General features: G+C 47.3%; 1 protein-coding gene across 1 annotated transcript in view; it reads right to left on the bottom strand.

Annotated features, from left to right (window-relative positions):
- Positions 1-16,727, bottom strand: part of P3H2 (prolyl 3-hydroxylase 2) — a 53,551-nt gene extending 36,824 nt beyond the window's left edge. The window contains exon 1 of the mRNA XM_065748428.1: positions 16,281-16,727. Within this exon, the coding sequence (XP_065604500.1) occupies positions 16,281-16,727 (447 nt within the window). The remainder of the gene's footprint in view (positions 1-16,280) is intronic.
- Between the last annotated feature and the right edge of the window lie 975 nt (positions 16,728-17,702).

Here is a 17,702-nt window from a genome sequence, read left to right as displayed (position 1 = left end):
AGTGGTGAAGAAACAACCCTCTACATTTTTCTTCTGTAAGGATTCAGTTTCTATGAGATGGAAAATAAACAATCTGCTCTGCCAACGAGCAGATGAAGAGATTGTGCATAACCAAAAATGAAAAAGACAATGTCTCCCTACATTTTCTAGGCTCCATTCCAGGTTGGTTGCCTACAAGTGAAGCTATGAAAGTATAGCTACTGTCTTCCTGAAAACAATCTCTTTTGGACAACAGACACAACATAGGCATCTTCCCCATCTACCCTTCCATTCCAGCACTGCAGTAACTTCCCAGCCCAGACAAGTTTCCCTGCATCATAGCCAGAAACATCACAACCAGAAAGCATCCTCACTTCCCAGGGCTGAAGGCAGAGACTATCACCAGTGTTTGCCTGTGTAACACCAACAAGAGGTTCAGGGAAGCTCATGGCTCCTGAAAATGTACCTAGTTGCTCTTCTATGGAACAAGATGCCAAACTTCAGGCTTCTAGCTTCAAAACATGAAAAAAATGGCTCTCAGCGAGGGTATGGTGCATTCTGCAGCTTTCTAGAGAAAGCCAAGCTGGTATTTCTACTCTGACCTATTCAGTATTGCCTTCTTGACACAGTGCCAGTAACAGCAAGGCCCATATCCCAGTACAGGGCTAAGAGCTGGGAGCAGTTCCCAGATCCCATACGTCGCAGGGCTGCCTGCCAGAGCTTCAAGTGATGAGCTCCTGAAGTAACAGGATCAATCTCCTGTTGATCCTCAACTTTCTATGCCTCCTGCATAGAAAACACAAAAATGCAGGATCCTCCTCTGCATTTTCCCAGTGGGAAATACCTGGGGATGAATCAAGACCCTTAAATGCTATTTCTGGATGAAACCACAACAACCAACTGGGAGGTCTGCAAGTCTGAGATGCAACCTCCACCATCTCTGTGCTGCATCTGCTCAACTCTGCAAGCATCAAGGGGGTATGACAGCATCTGTGGTCACCAAGAGCCTCCTCCTCCCCTCACAAAAATGTGCAGTTGCAGCATAACCAGATTCTTAACAAGCAGTACAGCAGGAGATGAAAGAAAAGTGAAATAAAAATACTTTCCCCATCTAGTATCTTACAGCAAGATTTTCTCCACAGGGAATGTGAAAGGTCAGCTGACCTACAGGCAGCAGCTCCCGTGTCTGCTGCCAATGAAGGAAATGGCAAACCTGCATCTTGGAGGTACCAAGGAAAGACAGGCAGTCATGCACCTCTTATATCCTATTTGGATTTGGTTCAGCCACACCAGAACCACTAGCTACAAACAGGTGGCCGTGCTTACTAACCTGAGAGCAGCCAGCATGAGAAGGAGAGCCAGAAGAAACACAAACTGCTGGTGGCAATTCACACCTGCTGCCCCACCACAAGGTTAAATCAGACACTCAGTCTGCTAATGAAGAGATAATTCTTGTCTGCCCATGTAGGCGCACAGTGCAGCCTGATCTCCAGTGCACAGTAAATCCTTCTACTTTACACAGTTATCTGCAATGAAAACGTGTCAAGCAAAACACCCACTTGCACATGAGCCGGAACACCTGTGCCAAGAGGAATGAAATCAATTTTAACATGGAAAAAGAGAGATGGACTTAGAAAGACCCATTCTGTCTGGAGCAGGGTACAAAGCAGGCCCACAGGTCCATTTGCCATTGCTACTCTTCTATCTCTCATTGTTACTTTGCATATTTTATGGAAGGCAGTTTACCAGGGCCCTGCATTCTAAATTGGATAATTCTAACAAGGGTGGTGTGATTGACAGCAAAGCACATGATCAAACTTCCAACTTCTTCAGACCTTTTCATTTTATAAGTGGGTGGCTGATGCCAGGCAGGCTCTGCCCACAGCCACAAAGTGAGACCCATCCCTTATTTCACCTCTCACTAGTTTATCTTCCACAACCATCACTAAGTCCACCGACTCCTGAGGTCTGTAAGCCCATTACTGGCACTGCACAAGTTACACATGAAAAATTCATTAGCTGGAAAAAAAAAGAAAGTAAAAAAGAAAAAGTCACCGGCACGAAATGGAAAGCTGTTAGATGAGCTCTGTGCACTTAATTTCCTCAGTTTAGGTAAGCTTCCAGCTTTGTATCCCCTACAGCACACACAGTAGCAGCACCTATTCTTTGTCTTCTCTTTTCACCCTTCAATAACTTTGTATCAGGTACGAGCAAATACAATCAGTCATTTCCATCTGACTGCTACCTTGCTGCTTAAGCCACAAATAATATGATTAATGAATCTCTGAGGGAAAAAGACAGAGGTTTTTATAAACATAAGTACCAGCTAAGCACTGTGAGATTTTCTTTAAATTCCCTAAAAATAGCGAGCAGCTGCCTGGCACTGATTCCCCTAGCAGCAGTAACTGCACCGTTTGAAGCAGCTCTGGATGCTTCTGAAAATAGGAATGACCTTGTGCCAAAAATAATAGTCCTTTAATTTTATAGGTGTCTGAATCAAAAACAGAAAAGGAAAAAAACAACTGAAAATGAGAGTGTCTAAGGAGAGACATATCATGCATTGGCTAAAAAGGGCTTTTCTCTTTGCCTCTCTCCAGCATAGGCAAGTAGAACTTGACTACATTTAAACTGAGAGTCCAAGGGCTTCAGTGTAAACCTTTTCACTTGATGATCACTTTGCCATTGATTTCTGTTGTTTAGAAGGCATACAATAAAAAATTAAAATCAAACTTCTTTTGTGTGTATGTTTATGTTTTTCTGGGTAGCTTTTCTGGTCTATGTACCAGTATCAGGATGAGCTGGAAACAATCTGTCTGGGTCTTGGTGGTGAGAGCAGGAAGAGGAAGGGCACTGCTGTTCTGGGTAGAGCTGAAGTCCCTCTGCAGGGAAATGTGGCTTAGAGGGCATGGTAGTGATGGGTTGACAGTTGGACTAGATGATTTTAGTGATCCCATGAAACCTGAAGGAGCAATATGGAACTGTGGACTGCCCAAACTACAGTTCCACACAGACCCTGTGGTGAATCCCTAAAGCAACACTTGACTCCCCTAAGGTCTGCAAGAGCTATCAGTGAGAAGATGGGGAAGAACTCCCATTGGAGCACAGGATGAAGCTCTGGGGTTATTTAAAGCATGGAAAATACCAGGAACAGCCCATGAAACAGCAGCTGTTCAGGACTGGCTTTTATAAGCCACCCTAAAGAAAGCAGTGAATATCCTATTTATGTTGAAAATTATACAGGTTTTCTTCATATTTCTTGCAAAGTTGTCCAGACATAGCCAGAGGAAAAGACACACTGATACTCCACCTTCAGTGTGACCGCCACCCAAATCCATATGTGATCTTGGCCTTCTACCCTGCATTTAGACTACAATAAGCTGTGTTCTGCCTTCTAGGAAAAAAAAAATATATGAATCCAGACCTTTGTGGTGAAGGTTTGAGCGAAAAGGCAGCCTGCTTTTCTGTGGTTACTGAGGTAATGAGACTTCAACAGGGGCTTACACAATGTCAGTGTGGAAGAAATGTCAAGCATCTACTAGAAAGGTTTTAAGTTACTCAAAAGCCTTACTGATGGGATTTCAGAGCCAGCCACGCTATCCGGACACTAATGTGCAAGTGAACACGTCTTTCAAAACCACACGCAGCCAGACTATTCATACAGCCTTGTTCCCTACCATTCATGAGTAGAAGTGCAAGGCAGCAGGGTAAATCAAATAAATGACTTCATTCCTCCAGGGATATGAGCAAAGGCAAACAAAGAAGCAAACATCTACAAATTCAGGTTGCCATATTTTTGCCAAGTCTTCCTCCAGTGGGGAACTCTGAGGGATTCAAGGAATACAACAGCTATTTTCTTTCCTAATGCTCTTTAACCATGAGTGCACACAAATTCCTATATATGAGCAAGCTCCAAGATCTCCCAAATCTACAAGATTTCCAGACCAGCTCTGCAAAATACCTTACAGAGCAATTTACTATATGGACAGATCTGTAACTGGTTAGGAAGATATAAGGCTTTGGGAAAGCAGAGTGTGGGAGCACTATGTCATATATTTATTGGAACATGCTGCCCAGGGAGGTGGTGGAGTCACTGTCCATATCGGTGTTCAAGGGAAGAGTAAATGTGTCACTAAGGGACATGGGTTAGCAGGCATGGTGGGGACAAACTGAGGTTGAACTAGATGATCTTACTGGCCTTTTCCAACCTTTATGATTCTATGATTCTTTATCCATTTAGCTAAAGGAAAGCCCCCCTGGAAACCCTCTTTTGAGGCAGAAAGGGCGTTTATGAACAGGTTAAGGTGCTCTTCCCCAGCTGCAGCAGAGCCCTGCCTGGCTGCTCCACTCCCATCACGAACCATTGCTCCAATTTCTCTACACCAAATTCAAACCTCACCTTTCAGCAAGTTTCTCCTTACAGGACAAAATAAATCCATTACCACTTCTCCCAAGGACCCTCAAAACAGGTGAGTGCTCCTCCATGGGACCCACCACCTCCATTTTGGGCTCAGCTCAAGAGCATGCTCAGCTCATTCAGCAGCTCTTCTCCCCATGGATTCCTCTGCGGTTTCTCTGCCCTCCTCCACTTTTCTCACATTCCTCTTTTTGCTCTCCCACAGGAGGAAGACAAACTGAGACGTGCTCCACAGCTGAAATTGCAGTTTATTCCACAGATGTGAAATGAAGCAGAATATCTACTTTCCAAAAAACTCTCAGTGGATGTTGAAATAAGTATTTTTCCAGCAAAGACTTTTTCCCCCTCTTATAAAATGTAACTATTTCTCATTTATATTTATTTTGCTGCAAAGGGAGAGCCACTTGCAGTGCCCTTGCTCAGATGGTACTGCAGCAGATGGGACAAGCTGCAGTGGAAGAGCACAGCTCTGCCTGTTGGCAGCAAGTTGTGCTGACTGCAGGGATTTTGTTGATGAGGTTCAGCAAGAGCGTAATACAAAGCATGCAGAGCAGATTCCTGGGGCAATTTGTGGTTTGATGGTGGGAGGGGATTTATGGCACGATGTAGAGGGCAGGGTTGGGTTAAGGATACTGAGGGCCCCACAGCACCTTTCATCCCAGGCTGGATACATTCTGCTCTGTGAACAATGCTGCTCCTGAAGAAGCCAACTGGCTTTTCAGATTAAATCCAGGTCCCCACCAGAAAGTGTCTGTAACTCAGGAATTGCTCCAAGACATCCCCTTGGGCCACATCTCCTACTGTGATCCTATCAGGCTTTAAACGCCCAAAACAAGCAGCACTGTTATTCTGCAGCCTGGCAGTAATTTAGGGTTCCCACTCATCTGAGATAATCAATTTCCCTCCCTGCCCCAGCAATGTTGTCAGGTTTTGAGCAGCAGCAGCTCAGAGCAAAACATCTGGAATAAAAGGTGCCAATGTCAAAAAGATCTCTGTAAAGGTAATCAAGACCACCTAACAACTAATGTTTGCTGGATGCTGCCAAAACACAGAGGCTATAAGGTGTCTACCTCCTCAGTACGGTGTCCAATGGGTTGTGTCTGAAACTGGTATGCATCTCATGTAGGTGTCCTTTGTAAGGTGTGAATGCTCCATCACCTGTTTCTACCAGAATGGCCAGGTCACGTTTCCCTAATAAATCAGGCAGAGCATCTGATTTGAAACAAACTGCTTCCATAACTGGACTTGTTTCTGTAAGAGCAGGACATTTGTAATTCATCTGCTCCTGTTTATGCACACTCTTCCTCTTGGAACTCTGTCATAGCACACACAGATATTATGCAGGGCGACCAATGCTCTCCAAACATTTGACCCCAGTTACATCTCCCAGTGCCAAGTGCGTAGCAAACAGTTCCTGCACATCAAATCCATTTCACATGATGAGTAAGTGAGGGATGGAGCACTGCCTCTCACCTGACTAACCTGGGCTGGATGGGACTGGTACCAGCCATTTCCACCCTGGTCACAGCAGCACTTCCCTAGGCCACCTGCTCGCAAACATAACACAGTAAACACCGTGGACTGACCTGCATTGGTTCTTCCTCCAGCTATCACATCACACCCAACATCTAAAGGGAAATCAGCCACACATATCTCCCTTATTCTGCCAGCAGCTGCTCAGCATCCTTCATCCAACATTCCATCGCAAGGGTGACCCCAGGTGACTAAAGCAACCTCCCCAACTAGCTAAGGTCTCCTGAACCCAGAACAAGCAGAGATAGTGGTGGTGAAAGGTGCAGAATGGAAACCCAGCATTCAGTGCTGAAAACACACGACTCAATACACAATCCATGTCATGCTTTGGCACATCATCAGGCTTTAATCCAAGCTATCATAAGTGATGTAAGCCCACAGCTGATATAGGCACCAGATCAGCTAGATCTTTGTGCGTATGCTAAGTCACATTCCCTTCAATTTAAACTACCAACATCCAGCTCAGTGTCTTGAGATTAAAGAATAAATGTACCAATGCCATTACACAGCACATCAACCCAGCACCATGTACAGCTGGGCACATGGAAGGAGTCTGCTGATGCACATCCAAAACATGCAAGAGCACAACTGTCCACCCTACTTAGTGGCACTTGGCTGTTCAGCACAGGCTGCCTGCAACACCAAAGACAGCTCCATCATCTGACTGCGCTGAGGATTCCACTAGGGAGCAGGAATGTAACAGGAATGTAAACAATAACCCCAAGTATGAAAACCGTTCCTATCTGATACTTCCCAGAACAAACATGAAGGGCAGGATGGTTTCTACACTGCCCTTTCAAATCCCCCTGATAACTGGCAGAGCCATGACAGCTTTAAGCACTTAACTTTCTAAGAACTAAATCCAGACGTGTGGCTGGTTATTCAGATCTCTCTACCTGATTTCTTTTGATTCAGAAAACACTGAAGTCTAAAAATGGTATATTTACAATTCTATCACCTAGTGAGAATTCAAAGCTGGTATCCAAAAATACATCTATATAACAGAAGCATGCTGATTAAAATAACAGTGATTTGGAGCTACAAACACCCCTGTGGGAAGCCTTGTACTGCAGTGCAAAAGTCACTTTCCAGAGGTTTTGGATGTAAATGAAAACAATCTAAGCAGCAGTCAGGCTGGAGCAAGCCCCCATGATGGAGAATTCCCTTGGGTTACCCTCAGAGCTGAGCTGAGCACATCCCACACCCAGAGCTGCCACAGTTCTGCAACCCAAACTGCACACCATTGTCATGGCTCAACTGGAAGGCGCTGGGGAAGCACTGGGGAGCCATCAGGCTCAGGTGGACAACGATGCTGTGCTTTTTGCCCTTCTTGCACCCAGGCCGCAATTCTAGTCCAGCATTAATGCACGGTGGCAGGCAGCAAATCCAAGCAGTGGGAAGCATGGCTGTAAAAGCCCAGCACATAAATAGAAGCTGCAGGGAGTGCTTCCAGCTGGACACCCACCAAGCACACAGCAGCAGGCACCCAGCAGCTCGCAGCACAGCCAGCACTGCTCGGGAGGGATGCACGGTTGACAAAAGCTGCTTCCTACAGCCACACGCTGCTCTTTTATTTGCTATTTGCCTTCCTTGTAAAAAGATGCAGACTGAGATAAAGCTTTTATTAGCAGGAACGATGCGAGCCAAGGTGGCTGGAGGAAGAGACATCCACGGGCAGGCTGACCTCACAATGTCAGCTCCAGAGAAGCAGCAGAGCCACCAGCATCCAGACACAGGGATGCAATGCTTACGTTAAAGGAAACGGAGCGAGGCTGCCAACCAAGGGGTAAGGGAAACAAGCAGCTGCCAAGGGACATTGATATTTAAAGCAAAGGGGACAGAAAGCACTGGGAGGAGAGGGCTGCTTGGGTGTACCCTGCACCTGGCCACCTCCATCCTCACCACTGCACCTAGTGCATGAACACATCAGCTGAAGCAGGATACATCCATAGCTTGCATATAAGTGGGTCTGTAGCTAACAGCAAGATGCCCCAGCATCACTTGCTCAGGCTGCAGTGAGTCCTGCTCCAACCCCCTGCCCTCACAAGGGAACACAGACATGGGAATACCTCCAAGCAGCAAAAGCCTTTCCCAAAAGCTATGTGATTCTCCTCTATGCAATTCTTAATCACACTTACACAACTCCAGAAGTCCTTTTACCATTTGTTATCCCAAGAGAGTCTTCTGAGAACGAACTGAAATGTTCTAACTAATGAAGCATTTCAGGAATACCAGTGCATTAATTTTTATTCTATTTTACCCAAATCACTTCTTACACAGTTCTGTAAGGAAAAATGGAGATAAGACACCAGGCTCTTTCCTGTCCACCTCTCTAGCATTTGCTCTATCACAGACCCTGGATGATGCTGGCAGCACTGCACAGGGCTGGCCTCCAGCAGCACAGCAGTGCAGCGCAGGGCCAGTCAGTGCTTTTCCTCTCAGACTTTCACTGAAACTTCACTGATCCTCATTTGCTTCCAAAGAGACAGAGTAACTCAGGACACAGATGCCCCAGAATATATATATACATATATTTAAGCCTCAGAACAGGCAGTGCCTTGGCAAAAACCACTTTAAAAACAGAGCTTTCTAAGCAAAGGAATCAACAGACTCCAGCTTAGTCCCTGTGCAGTCACAGCAACACCTTCAGCAAATATTTTCAAGCATATTTTCCAACCTCTTTCTCTCTGTACCACACTAATCTTTTCTGGGAAGGGACATGATTGGCTCCATCTTCAAAGGTCGTTGCATCTCCTGACTTGAGCAATGAACTTCAGCACATGTCCTCATCACTATTGGAATCCGACCCTGACCTCAAAGAGCTATGAGTTTGAGCAGTGCCCTAGCTAATCTTGACAGGATCCTGTTTCTGTGGGGACACAGTATGAGATCATAGCCACAACCAGAGCTGAGAAAACCAGGATGAAAAGCAGCACATTTGTGCCTAGCAAGATTTTTCTTTATTGTTCCTTTTCTGAGCTTTTTCTTACTCCATTACAAAAATCCTCTGTTCTGAACAGGTGAGGAGGATGTCACAGAATCACAGGACATAAGCAAGACACAAGGCAGTTTTGCACCAAAAGAGGAGCATGCAACTCCATGAAAAGGAAGGAGCAATGCCACTTGGAACAGCAGCAACTCAACCTGATGGCCACACTGTGTCCAAGCCCAGTTACACCAGTAGTGTGTTTTGGTAACTGTGCTCGCAACAGTAAAGCAATCTCAGACACATACATGCCATATGGTTTTGAACAAAGCAACACAGCACCTTGCACTGCAGACAACATCTCCAAAACATGCAACTAATCCATATCAGCTCTTAACTCCTGTGGATGCAATTAGATACACTAGAAGCAGACTTTTTACAAGGCACAACCAGAGTGCCAGCATCCGTGTGGGGCAGTGGCAGCTGCCAATGCAGAGCTGACCTCAGTGGCAGCCTGTCCCCTCTGTGCTGCAGTGGATGTGCTGCTTGGCATGGCAGTAGGGGCAGCATGCTGTTCCACACCCTATCTACTTCCCATCTCAGTACAAGTACAGACTCAGTCTTTCATCCAATCTTGAAAGAACGTGTTTTTCTCTTTTTCTCCCTCATCCTCAGCTTTTTTTTTTCCTCCTTTTTTAATGAACAAGAAGCTACAAGCAAGTATTTGGCCTTTCCAAATGATGGGCCGCAGCCAAACTCTGCCATATGTTCCAGCTAATACATGTGGGTTTACTTCCCATCCAAGAACGAGAGGGAAAAAAAAAAAAAGGACATTTACAAACAGGGTTCAGCAGGAGCGTGTGGGAAGGAAGGGGTGGAGAGGGGGATGCTATTTTTATTGCTGTAATTATTCAGTGGCCAAATCCCTGACCCTTGACGTCAGCTCTGGAGGGTCTGTTTAACTGTCCAGTTGTCATGGGAAGGAGGAGGAGGGCTGGCTCAGAGGTACAGGCTGATGAGGAACAGCTCCTTGCTGCCTGAACCCACACACAGGCAAACCCCCTGCCCATCATCAGTTGTCACCCTCCGTGGCCAAGAGGTAAAAACATCAATACCTTACTGCCAATACATTGGCTAGAAACAAAAGCATCCAAAGAACCTCACACCTTCATCCTGCCATCGGTTGCTGCTAATAAGCACGGGCCAAATTCTGACCTCAGTTTCCACTGTGTAAATAGAGATAAACTCCATAGGCACCAGCTGGGTCACAGCAGGTTCATGTCAATGAAAACAAACTCAACTCAACCTCAGGCCTGACTACACGCCGAAAAATATGCCCCGTACAAAGCACAAGGGTCCCTGCTCTATGGGAACAAACCCAATCACAGTGACTAATTTAAGTCACCTCCAAAGAAAAAATAAAAAAAAGGGGAAAAAAAAAAAAAAAGATAAATGAGCCTCACATCCCTTGTTTCAGACGTCAAGCACTCCCTGCAGCCCCAGGTCACACCAGCAGGGCTCCCGAAGAGCTCAGCACATTGGAATCAGGCAGCTCAGTTACTGACATGATGGCTTCTCATTACTGCCCACACCATCCATGATGAAATCACCACTCACATGAGGAAACAGAAATAATCCTTGTTGAAACGTCAGGCACAGCTAGTAAGTACTGGGCACAAATTTGCTTAGCAGGGCTAAATAGCACCGCTCATTCACATGCAGCTCATTATCAGCTGCCATTAGTTATTCCTGTGGCCAAAGACAACAAGAGGGCTCCGCAGAAGCCAGAACAGGGCTCACTAGGACATACAGATGAGAATTAACAGGCAGTGCAAAAAGGCTCTTAATGAACTCCAGGGTGCATGGGGCAGCTCAGCATCCAGGCACCACCAAGAGGTGCTTAGGAGATATGTGAAGAGCAAGGGGCAGAAAGACTGGGGAAGCAACAGTGAAGGGCTTGTTTCCGGATGACAACAGCCTCACATAGCAGCAGGAGTTTGGTCTCTAACGGCAAAGGTTTCTTAAATGCTTTTGGTGCACTGCATTGTCTGAGGTGGGATGGCAGCCCAGCTCTTGCATTGAGATGCCCTCAGGATAAGGCCCCAAATGATCCAGTGAAACTGTGCAAGTCACAGCACTGTCTTCCCTATCATTCAAGCTCCATCACTAGGGAATGCCAAGAAATAAGGAGGAATCCAGACTTACCTTTTTTCCACTCCAAAAGATATATTTGCAGGCTGGGCCCCGCCAGCAGTTGTTTTGGAGTCCTGGCATTGCTGCATAGCAATGAGGTGAGAAAGAGGAACTTGGCAAGACAAAAAAGTAGCTCTGGCCATCAAATGGCTCATTACCAGGCCGTATAAAGTGAGCTTCACGGGCCTAAAACCAGCTTGCACTAACTGGTTGTGTCCTTTCACCACCAGCAGCAAACCATCACAATCAGCTCATCTAATTTCTACTACAGCACCAACCTGGAGGCTGGCTGCAATTAGTTTCTGTTAGAGCAGAATTAATCTGAAAAGGAAAGACTGACTCTCCTGTGAAGACAATGAGGCAGTCCTAAGTAATTCCCAAGAGATTGGTCCCACCATTTCATCAAAGTGAAGAATTCCAAAATCCCCTTCTGAGCATCCCAGGTTTATTAGTTTCATCATGAGACTCACCATAAGAGGTAATCTGTTTACAGCTCCCACAGATTCAAAGCAATGTGGTATGTTACACCACAGGCAACCCCACCAGAGTCAGCAGCTCTCTTCACAGCAGGTTGATTTAGGTCAGCAAGAACAGACATATTCAGTCCTGCCCTGAGCCCAGAAAACTGACCCCACCATTAAGAGTTTTCCATCCCATAAACCAAGTTTATTTTTGTCCACAGAATTTTAAATGCCTGAGCACTAATATTTACCCTCTAGTCAGAAACAGGAATGCTCTTTTCAGAGAAACTAAATAAAGGGAAGTTCAAGAGATTACTCCTGGGATTTATTATTTATCCAGTATCTGAGTAATACCAACATTTGAGATTAAAAATAAATAAATACCTTCAACAGTAACAGTCCTAATAATAATGATTATCTGACAGTTCTACGATAGGTCTTTGTCTGGGATGTGTCATGTAAATCCAATGAAAACAAGGCTGACACCACACACAGGTGATGGCTGGGATTAGAAATGGTTTCAGGAGGCTGCTCCTGCAGAAACGTGTACATAGTGGGATTTTGTACTTTATTCCACATCACTGCCCATGAGATGTCACAAGTGAAATCAGCACCCTTCTCCCAAAGGCTGTGATGCATCCCAGGACAGGACCCTTGAAGACAACATGGAATTGCAGCACACAAAAACTGAAACAACTTCCACGGAAAGCATCAGTGCTTGAGTGAAACAAGCCAAGCTAGCAAATTAACTGCACTGGTGCCAATCCAGTTACTCCACAACTTCTGGCCAACACTCCAAATTTCTGACAATGAGACAAAAGACTTTGGCCCACTGCAACACCACAGAGAGCAAGGAGCTACTTGAGATGGAAAGAATTTGGTAGAGATGTCCTAAAAAGAGCCCCAAGGCTCACAGCAAGTGCCTGAACACAGCCACCCAAGTATGGCGGACAGGAAACCTCACATAAGCACTGGCAGAAAACTGAGGGGTCAGTGTGGAGTGGTTAGTGGCCTGATTTTATACATACAGGTCCCTCTCTTGAGTTTGAATACACACAAACGGAATTTTCAAGGGCATAGCTGAAGAAGGGCTACAACCCGTACCGCAAGGCTTTCCAGGAGTTTGGAATCCCACTCTGTTCCCTTCCCCCCCTCCCTGTCCGTGGTATCTCATCAAGTCATTATTGTGTCTGCGTGGCATTTTGGAAATCTTACAGCAGGATGAGTAGGCAAGAAAACAAAGTGCAACCCAAGGACACACTCCACGTGGAGCCTTCAGCACTGCTGAACTGCACAGCTGGAAGCCCAGCAGAGAAGGCTGCAGTCCTCCCCACCCACAGCTACTAGAAAGATTAAGCAGCTTGTATGAAATCCATATGAACAGTGACAGACTTTCAGAAAAAATAAGCAACTTTAAAAACAAATAAACAGTCTCTTCTCCAACGTGAAAAAATATAACTGCCATTGTTTAATGTTTGCAATGTGTGAAATCCTGATGATAACACTGTCTAGGAACTGAAGTGCAAGTGTGATATGGCAAGGAGGAACTCAGCACAAAGAATAAGCAAGACAGGGTTGGACTTCTGCACCTTTTGCTCCAGCAGTGACTTGATATTGCTCAGAGAAGAGCAATAGCTGAGTCAGCAGCCTCACTCTCATGGTGTGTGTGGCTGCCTCTTCCACTTGCTAAAAAGTCTCCAGAAAGGAGGTGGCTAGAAACACCAACAGCCTGCAGGCTAAGTTTTAACAGAAACAAGATGATTCAGGCAGTGAAGTGAGGAGGATGTGATTAATAAAAGTATTTCAGAGAGCAGAGACATCCCCCCACACCCATCTGCCAAGTCTAGAGGGTTTTTCATTGAATACTACCAAAGAATGCCACCAGCATCAGGCAAAATGTCCTTCTGCCCTTCAGACATGACAGAAGCCCACTGCACAAAATAATATAGGGAAGTGATAGGACGGCACAGATTTAGTGATTGATGGGCCATGCCCACAAAGGTAAGGATATAAGCATTTGATCTCATACCACCCCTGCTCCTCCACAGTGCTCTGTGCAGCAGCATCACCAGCACTGCTCAACACCAGGAGCAACATAGCTCAGGGCTGCTACTGATCCTAGATGAAGCAAAGTCCCTAATCTAAAATCCTAACATCAGTCCTCCAGCAATTCACCAATCCAGAGCAGTGATGGAGCTGAGGCACGGGTAGAGCTCTGTGGTTCTGCTGCCCCAAAGCACCCAGGCTCACACACTGCAGGCCAGCCCTTGGCCAGTGCAGTGCATCTGTCCAGCTGGAATCAAAGCCTTTGCTTTTCATACCCCACAGGAGCGCTGCAAGGATTAGCTCATGTTTATTCAGCACCATTTTTCAAAGCACTGCATGAATGCCAAACCCTTCCTTTTTTTTTTTTCCTTCCACTTATTTTTTTTCCCTTTTTTTATTTTTAAATCTATTCCTTGTGTCATTCCCTCCCAAAGGGAGGCATCTCTCTCCTCCTGAGATCCAAACAAACACAGTCATGGGCATGGGGAGGTGGAAAGCACACTGCAAGATGCTCCTCCTCTTCAAACCCATTGATGCCATCACCTCCATCCAACCAGCTAGACCTTGTGTGCATGCCCAGCAGACAGGGCTTCTCACACACCCTGTGAAGGCACCAAACAGGACACAGAGCAGGATGTTCAGCCTTCTCTCATTTCCTTTTTGGTTTCAAGGACAAAAAAGGAGTCAAACAGACAGGGAGAGTCACTGCTAGCAGTCATGCTCTGTAAGAGCCCCTTGTCACAGCTCGCCCTTCCAGCCATAAAGCCAAGTGGATGCTGCAGCAAGGTCTCCTGCGGGTACTTCCCAGCCCTTGGGGAACATGCCACAGCATTCACTCAGCCTTGGCACAGGAGGATGGTTTGCTTCAGAGAATGCACTGAGGCTGAGCATGAGACCTCGTGTATGTGCAAGTGCAGACAAACCCAGGGTGGGACATTTCCATCTACCTCAACAACTCTGTGCAGGAGGAAAGAGCAACCCAGACGATCCGACAAAGCGTTACAGCTTCTTCAGCAGGACAAAGCTGGTCCCAGCACCGCTCACAAAGCCAGCCAGGACCCGAGGGGCAGCTGGAGTACAGAAAGGGTTAAAGAAGAGCTACTAAAACAGAACAGCTCTATTCAAACAGTGCCTGCCCAACACCTGGGCATCCATGCAGGTAGCAACAACAGCCCTTACTCCATCAGAGATAGGGGAAAGTCAGAACTAATATAAGATCTTCAGACACTGCAAAAGACAATTAAGACAACTTACACACAAGGAAAAATCCTGCTCTCAACAAATTGTTTCGATAAGTTAACAATAACCAAGAAAACAAAAACTTCAGACACAGAAGTAGCAGAACACAAACCATGACTCAGAATCATGTGGAATTTTGTACCAGTTTTAGCTTATTTTGTTTCCCATTTCAGTAATTTTACTCCCTAGATCAAAAGAAAGTTGTTTGAGCTTGACACGAGCCAACCTTTATGACTTTTGGAAAGGCTTTGAGCTCATAAAAATAAATCACTTTTATCATGACAAATTTAGTGTCACTTCCCACACACAGTGACACTACACAGCCAGAGCATCTTTCAGGGTAAGGACCTCAGGAAAATTCCACTAGCTTCACTGACCTCAGTGCATGCCAAATTACAGCCTCAGTTCTCTCCCAGGATTTCTTTTAGGAGGTCTGCACATGCACACCAGAGTTAAAGCCAAGGCATCTCCATCCTCTGACTTGCAAAAATAGCATTAGGCAACGACAGAAAAGGAACTATAGCTAAAGCAACACAGCTATTATATTTCAGAACGTTTTAAAAAGCAGGAGCAGATTGGTCCCCTTGTTCTACTGCTGTCAGTCATGGCACTATCAGCACGGGCACTGCTTAAGAGAGATTTCCTACTCCAACTGAAAGCAGACTTCAGCAGAATCCCTTCTGCATGCTCATCTGTGCATGTCTTCACCTCTCAAGTTGCCTCTAGCAATGAAAGGGTTATGACTGTGCTTAAATAAAGCAGAAATCTAGGAGGAAATGTTCCAGAGATGTTTAATACATTCAGCTTGGCATGAAATAAAATTCCCACATGGATAGGGAGACTTACTGCAGGTACCTGCCTTCTGGGACTATGCCTTCTGAACTAGAAGAAAAATCCCTTTAATCACCCAGCTGTGGGGTTTCTTCTTCACCAAAAGAAAGGGAAAAAACATTGACAAAGGAGAATGCAATTTCCATGACAGAAGGTAACATCTATAAGGTAGAAGTTACTAGTATGAGTGAACGATACTTAAGATGACAGAGGCTGCTAAATACTGAACGCACAGCATCACGCAAAGGATTCTGTATCACACAGCAGGACGAAGACCATTGGATAGCACAGCCCGTGTGCTGCCCAGCCTCACGCACACCCCTCACTCCTGGAGCAAGCACGGCACAACGCATCGAAGGGAAAAGTGTCGGGGTGGAGAGCTGGGGGGGGGATGGCTTTCCTGTCAAGTAGCCTTTTCAGAATTGTACAATACAAAAGCCAAACAAAAGCACGTTCAAATGGATAAACGATGCACAAACCAACCAGGAGAAGCACCGGTAAAGCAGGGCAGCACCGGCTGCTACCCCCAGCCACGCGCAGCCCTGAGAAGGGACAGGGACAACATCCAGCCTCGAGGGATCCGACGGCGAGGACCGCACGCGAGCCGCGGGGAGTCCGGAGGCGAGGCCGGCCCACGGGGCGGGCAGGAGGAGCCTACCTGGATGTACGCTCGCTGCAGGTAGCTGTAGGGCACCCTGCGCTGGAAGTCAGCGCGCACCTCCTCGGCGGCGCGGTGCCGGGAGACGGCTCCCAGACGCGGTTCCTCGCAGCTCCTCAGGCAGCCGGCGCGCCGCAGCAGCGCCCCGAAAAACGGCAGCTCCCCGGCGGGCCCCGCGCCCAGCTCCGCCAGCCGCACCTGCCCCCGGCAGCGCCGCCGGCACCGCAGCCGCTCCGCCCGCAGCTCCCTCCGGCTGCGCAGCGCCCGCTCCAGGCACCGCGCCGCGCCCGCGAAGTCGCCGCCGTAGTACGCTTCCACGCCGCTGGCGTACAGCGCGTCGAAGGGCTCCAGCGGACCGCCCTCCGCTCCGCAGCTCCCGCACGCCGCGGGCAGCACCGCCGCGAGCAGCAGCAGCACGGCCCCCCAGGGCCGGCTCCCCGCCGCCATGCCCGCCGCACGGGTACCGGCTCGGCGGCGGTGGGAGCGGCACGATTCTGCCCCAGCCCGGCTCCCCGCGCGCCCTCCCCCGGTCCGCACCTCTTAAAGGGCCCCGCGCCTCCGGCGCGCCCCGCCCCGGCCCCCCCGCAGCGAAGGAGGGAGCAACCGGGGAGCAGAGCATCCCTACTGCACGCTCTGCAAATCGCCGTGATGATTCCCTTTCCTTTTCTTTTCCCCTTTTTCTTTTCCCCTTTTTCTTTTCCCCTTTTTCTTTTCCCCCTTTTCTTTTCCCCTTTTTCTTTTCCCCTTTTTCTTTTCCCCTTTTTCTTTTCCCCTTTTTCTTTTCCCCTTTTTCTTTTCCCCTTTTTCTTTTCCCCTTCTTCTTTTCCCCTTCTTCTTTTCCCCTTCTTCTTTTCCCCTTTTTCCTTTCCCCTTCTTCCTTTCCCCTTCTTCCTTTCCCCTTCTTCCTTTCCCCTTCTTCCTTTCCCCTTCTTCCTTTCCCCTTCTTCCTTTCCCCTTCTTCCTTTCCCCTTCTTCCTTTCCCCTTCTTCCTTTCCCCTTCTTCCTTTCCCCTTCTTCCTTTCCCCTTCTTCCTTTCCCCTTCTTCCTTTCCCCTTCTTCCTTTCCCCTTCTTCCTTTCCCCTTCTTCCTTTCCCCTTCTTCCTTTCCCCTTCTTCCTTTCCCCTTCTTCCTTTCCCCTTCTTCCTTTCCCCTTCTTCCTTTCCCCTTCTTCCTTTCCCCTTCTTCCTTTCCCCTTCTTCCTTTCCCCTTCTTCCTTTTCCTTTTTCCTTAAGCTAGTAATCCCCCCCACAGTGCACCACTTCCTCCCCCTCTTTACCGTTCTTGCCCCCTCTCCCACATCTCCGCTCCCTTCTGCACAGCTGCTGCTTGGAGCCGTTTCTCGCTGGGGTCTCCACCCTGAACCCTCTTGCCCCGACAGCCTCCCACCGCTGGGAATTCTGCAGATAAATCATCGGGAATGGT

Source organism: Cyrtonyx montezumae, unplaced genomic scaffold (genome assembly GCF_038088225.1).
Source record: "Cyrtonyx montezumae isolate F1298 unplaced genomic scaffold, pur_monq_1.0 scaffold_5, whole genome shotgun sequence".
Lineage (NCBI taxonomy): Eukaryota > Metazoa > Chordata > Aves > Galliformes > Odontophoridae > Cyrtonyx > Cyrtonyx montezumae.
This window is presented reverse-complemented; position numbering and strand designations above follow the sequence as displayed.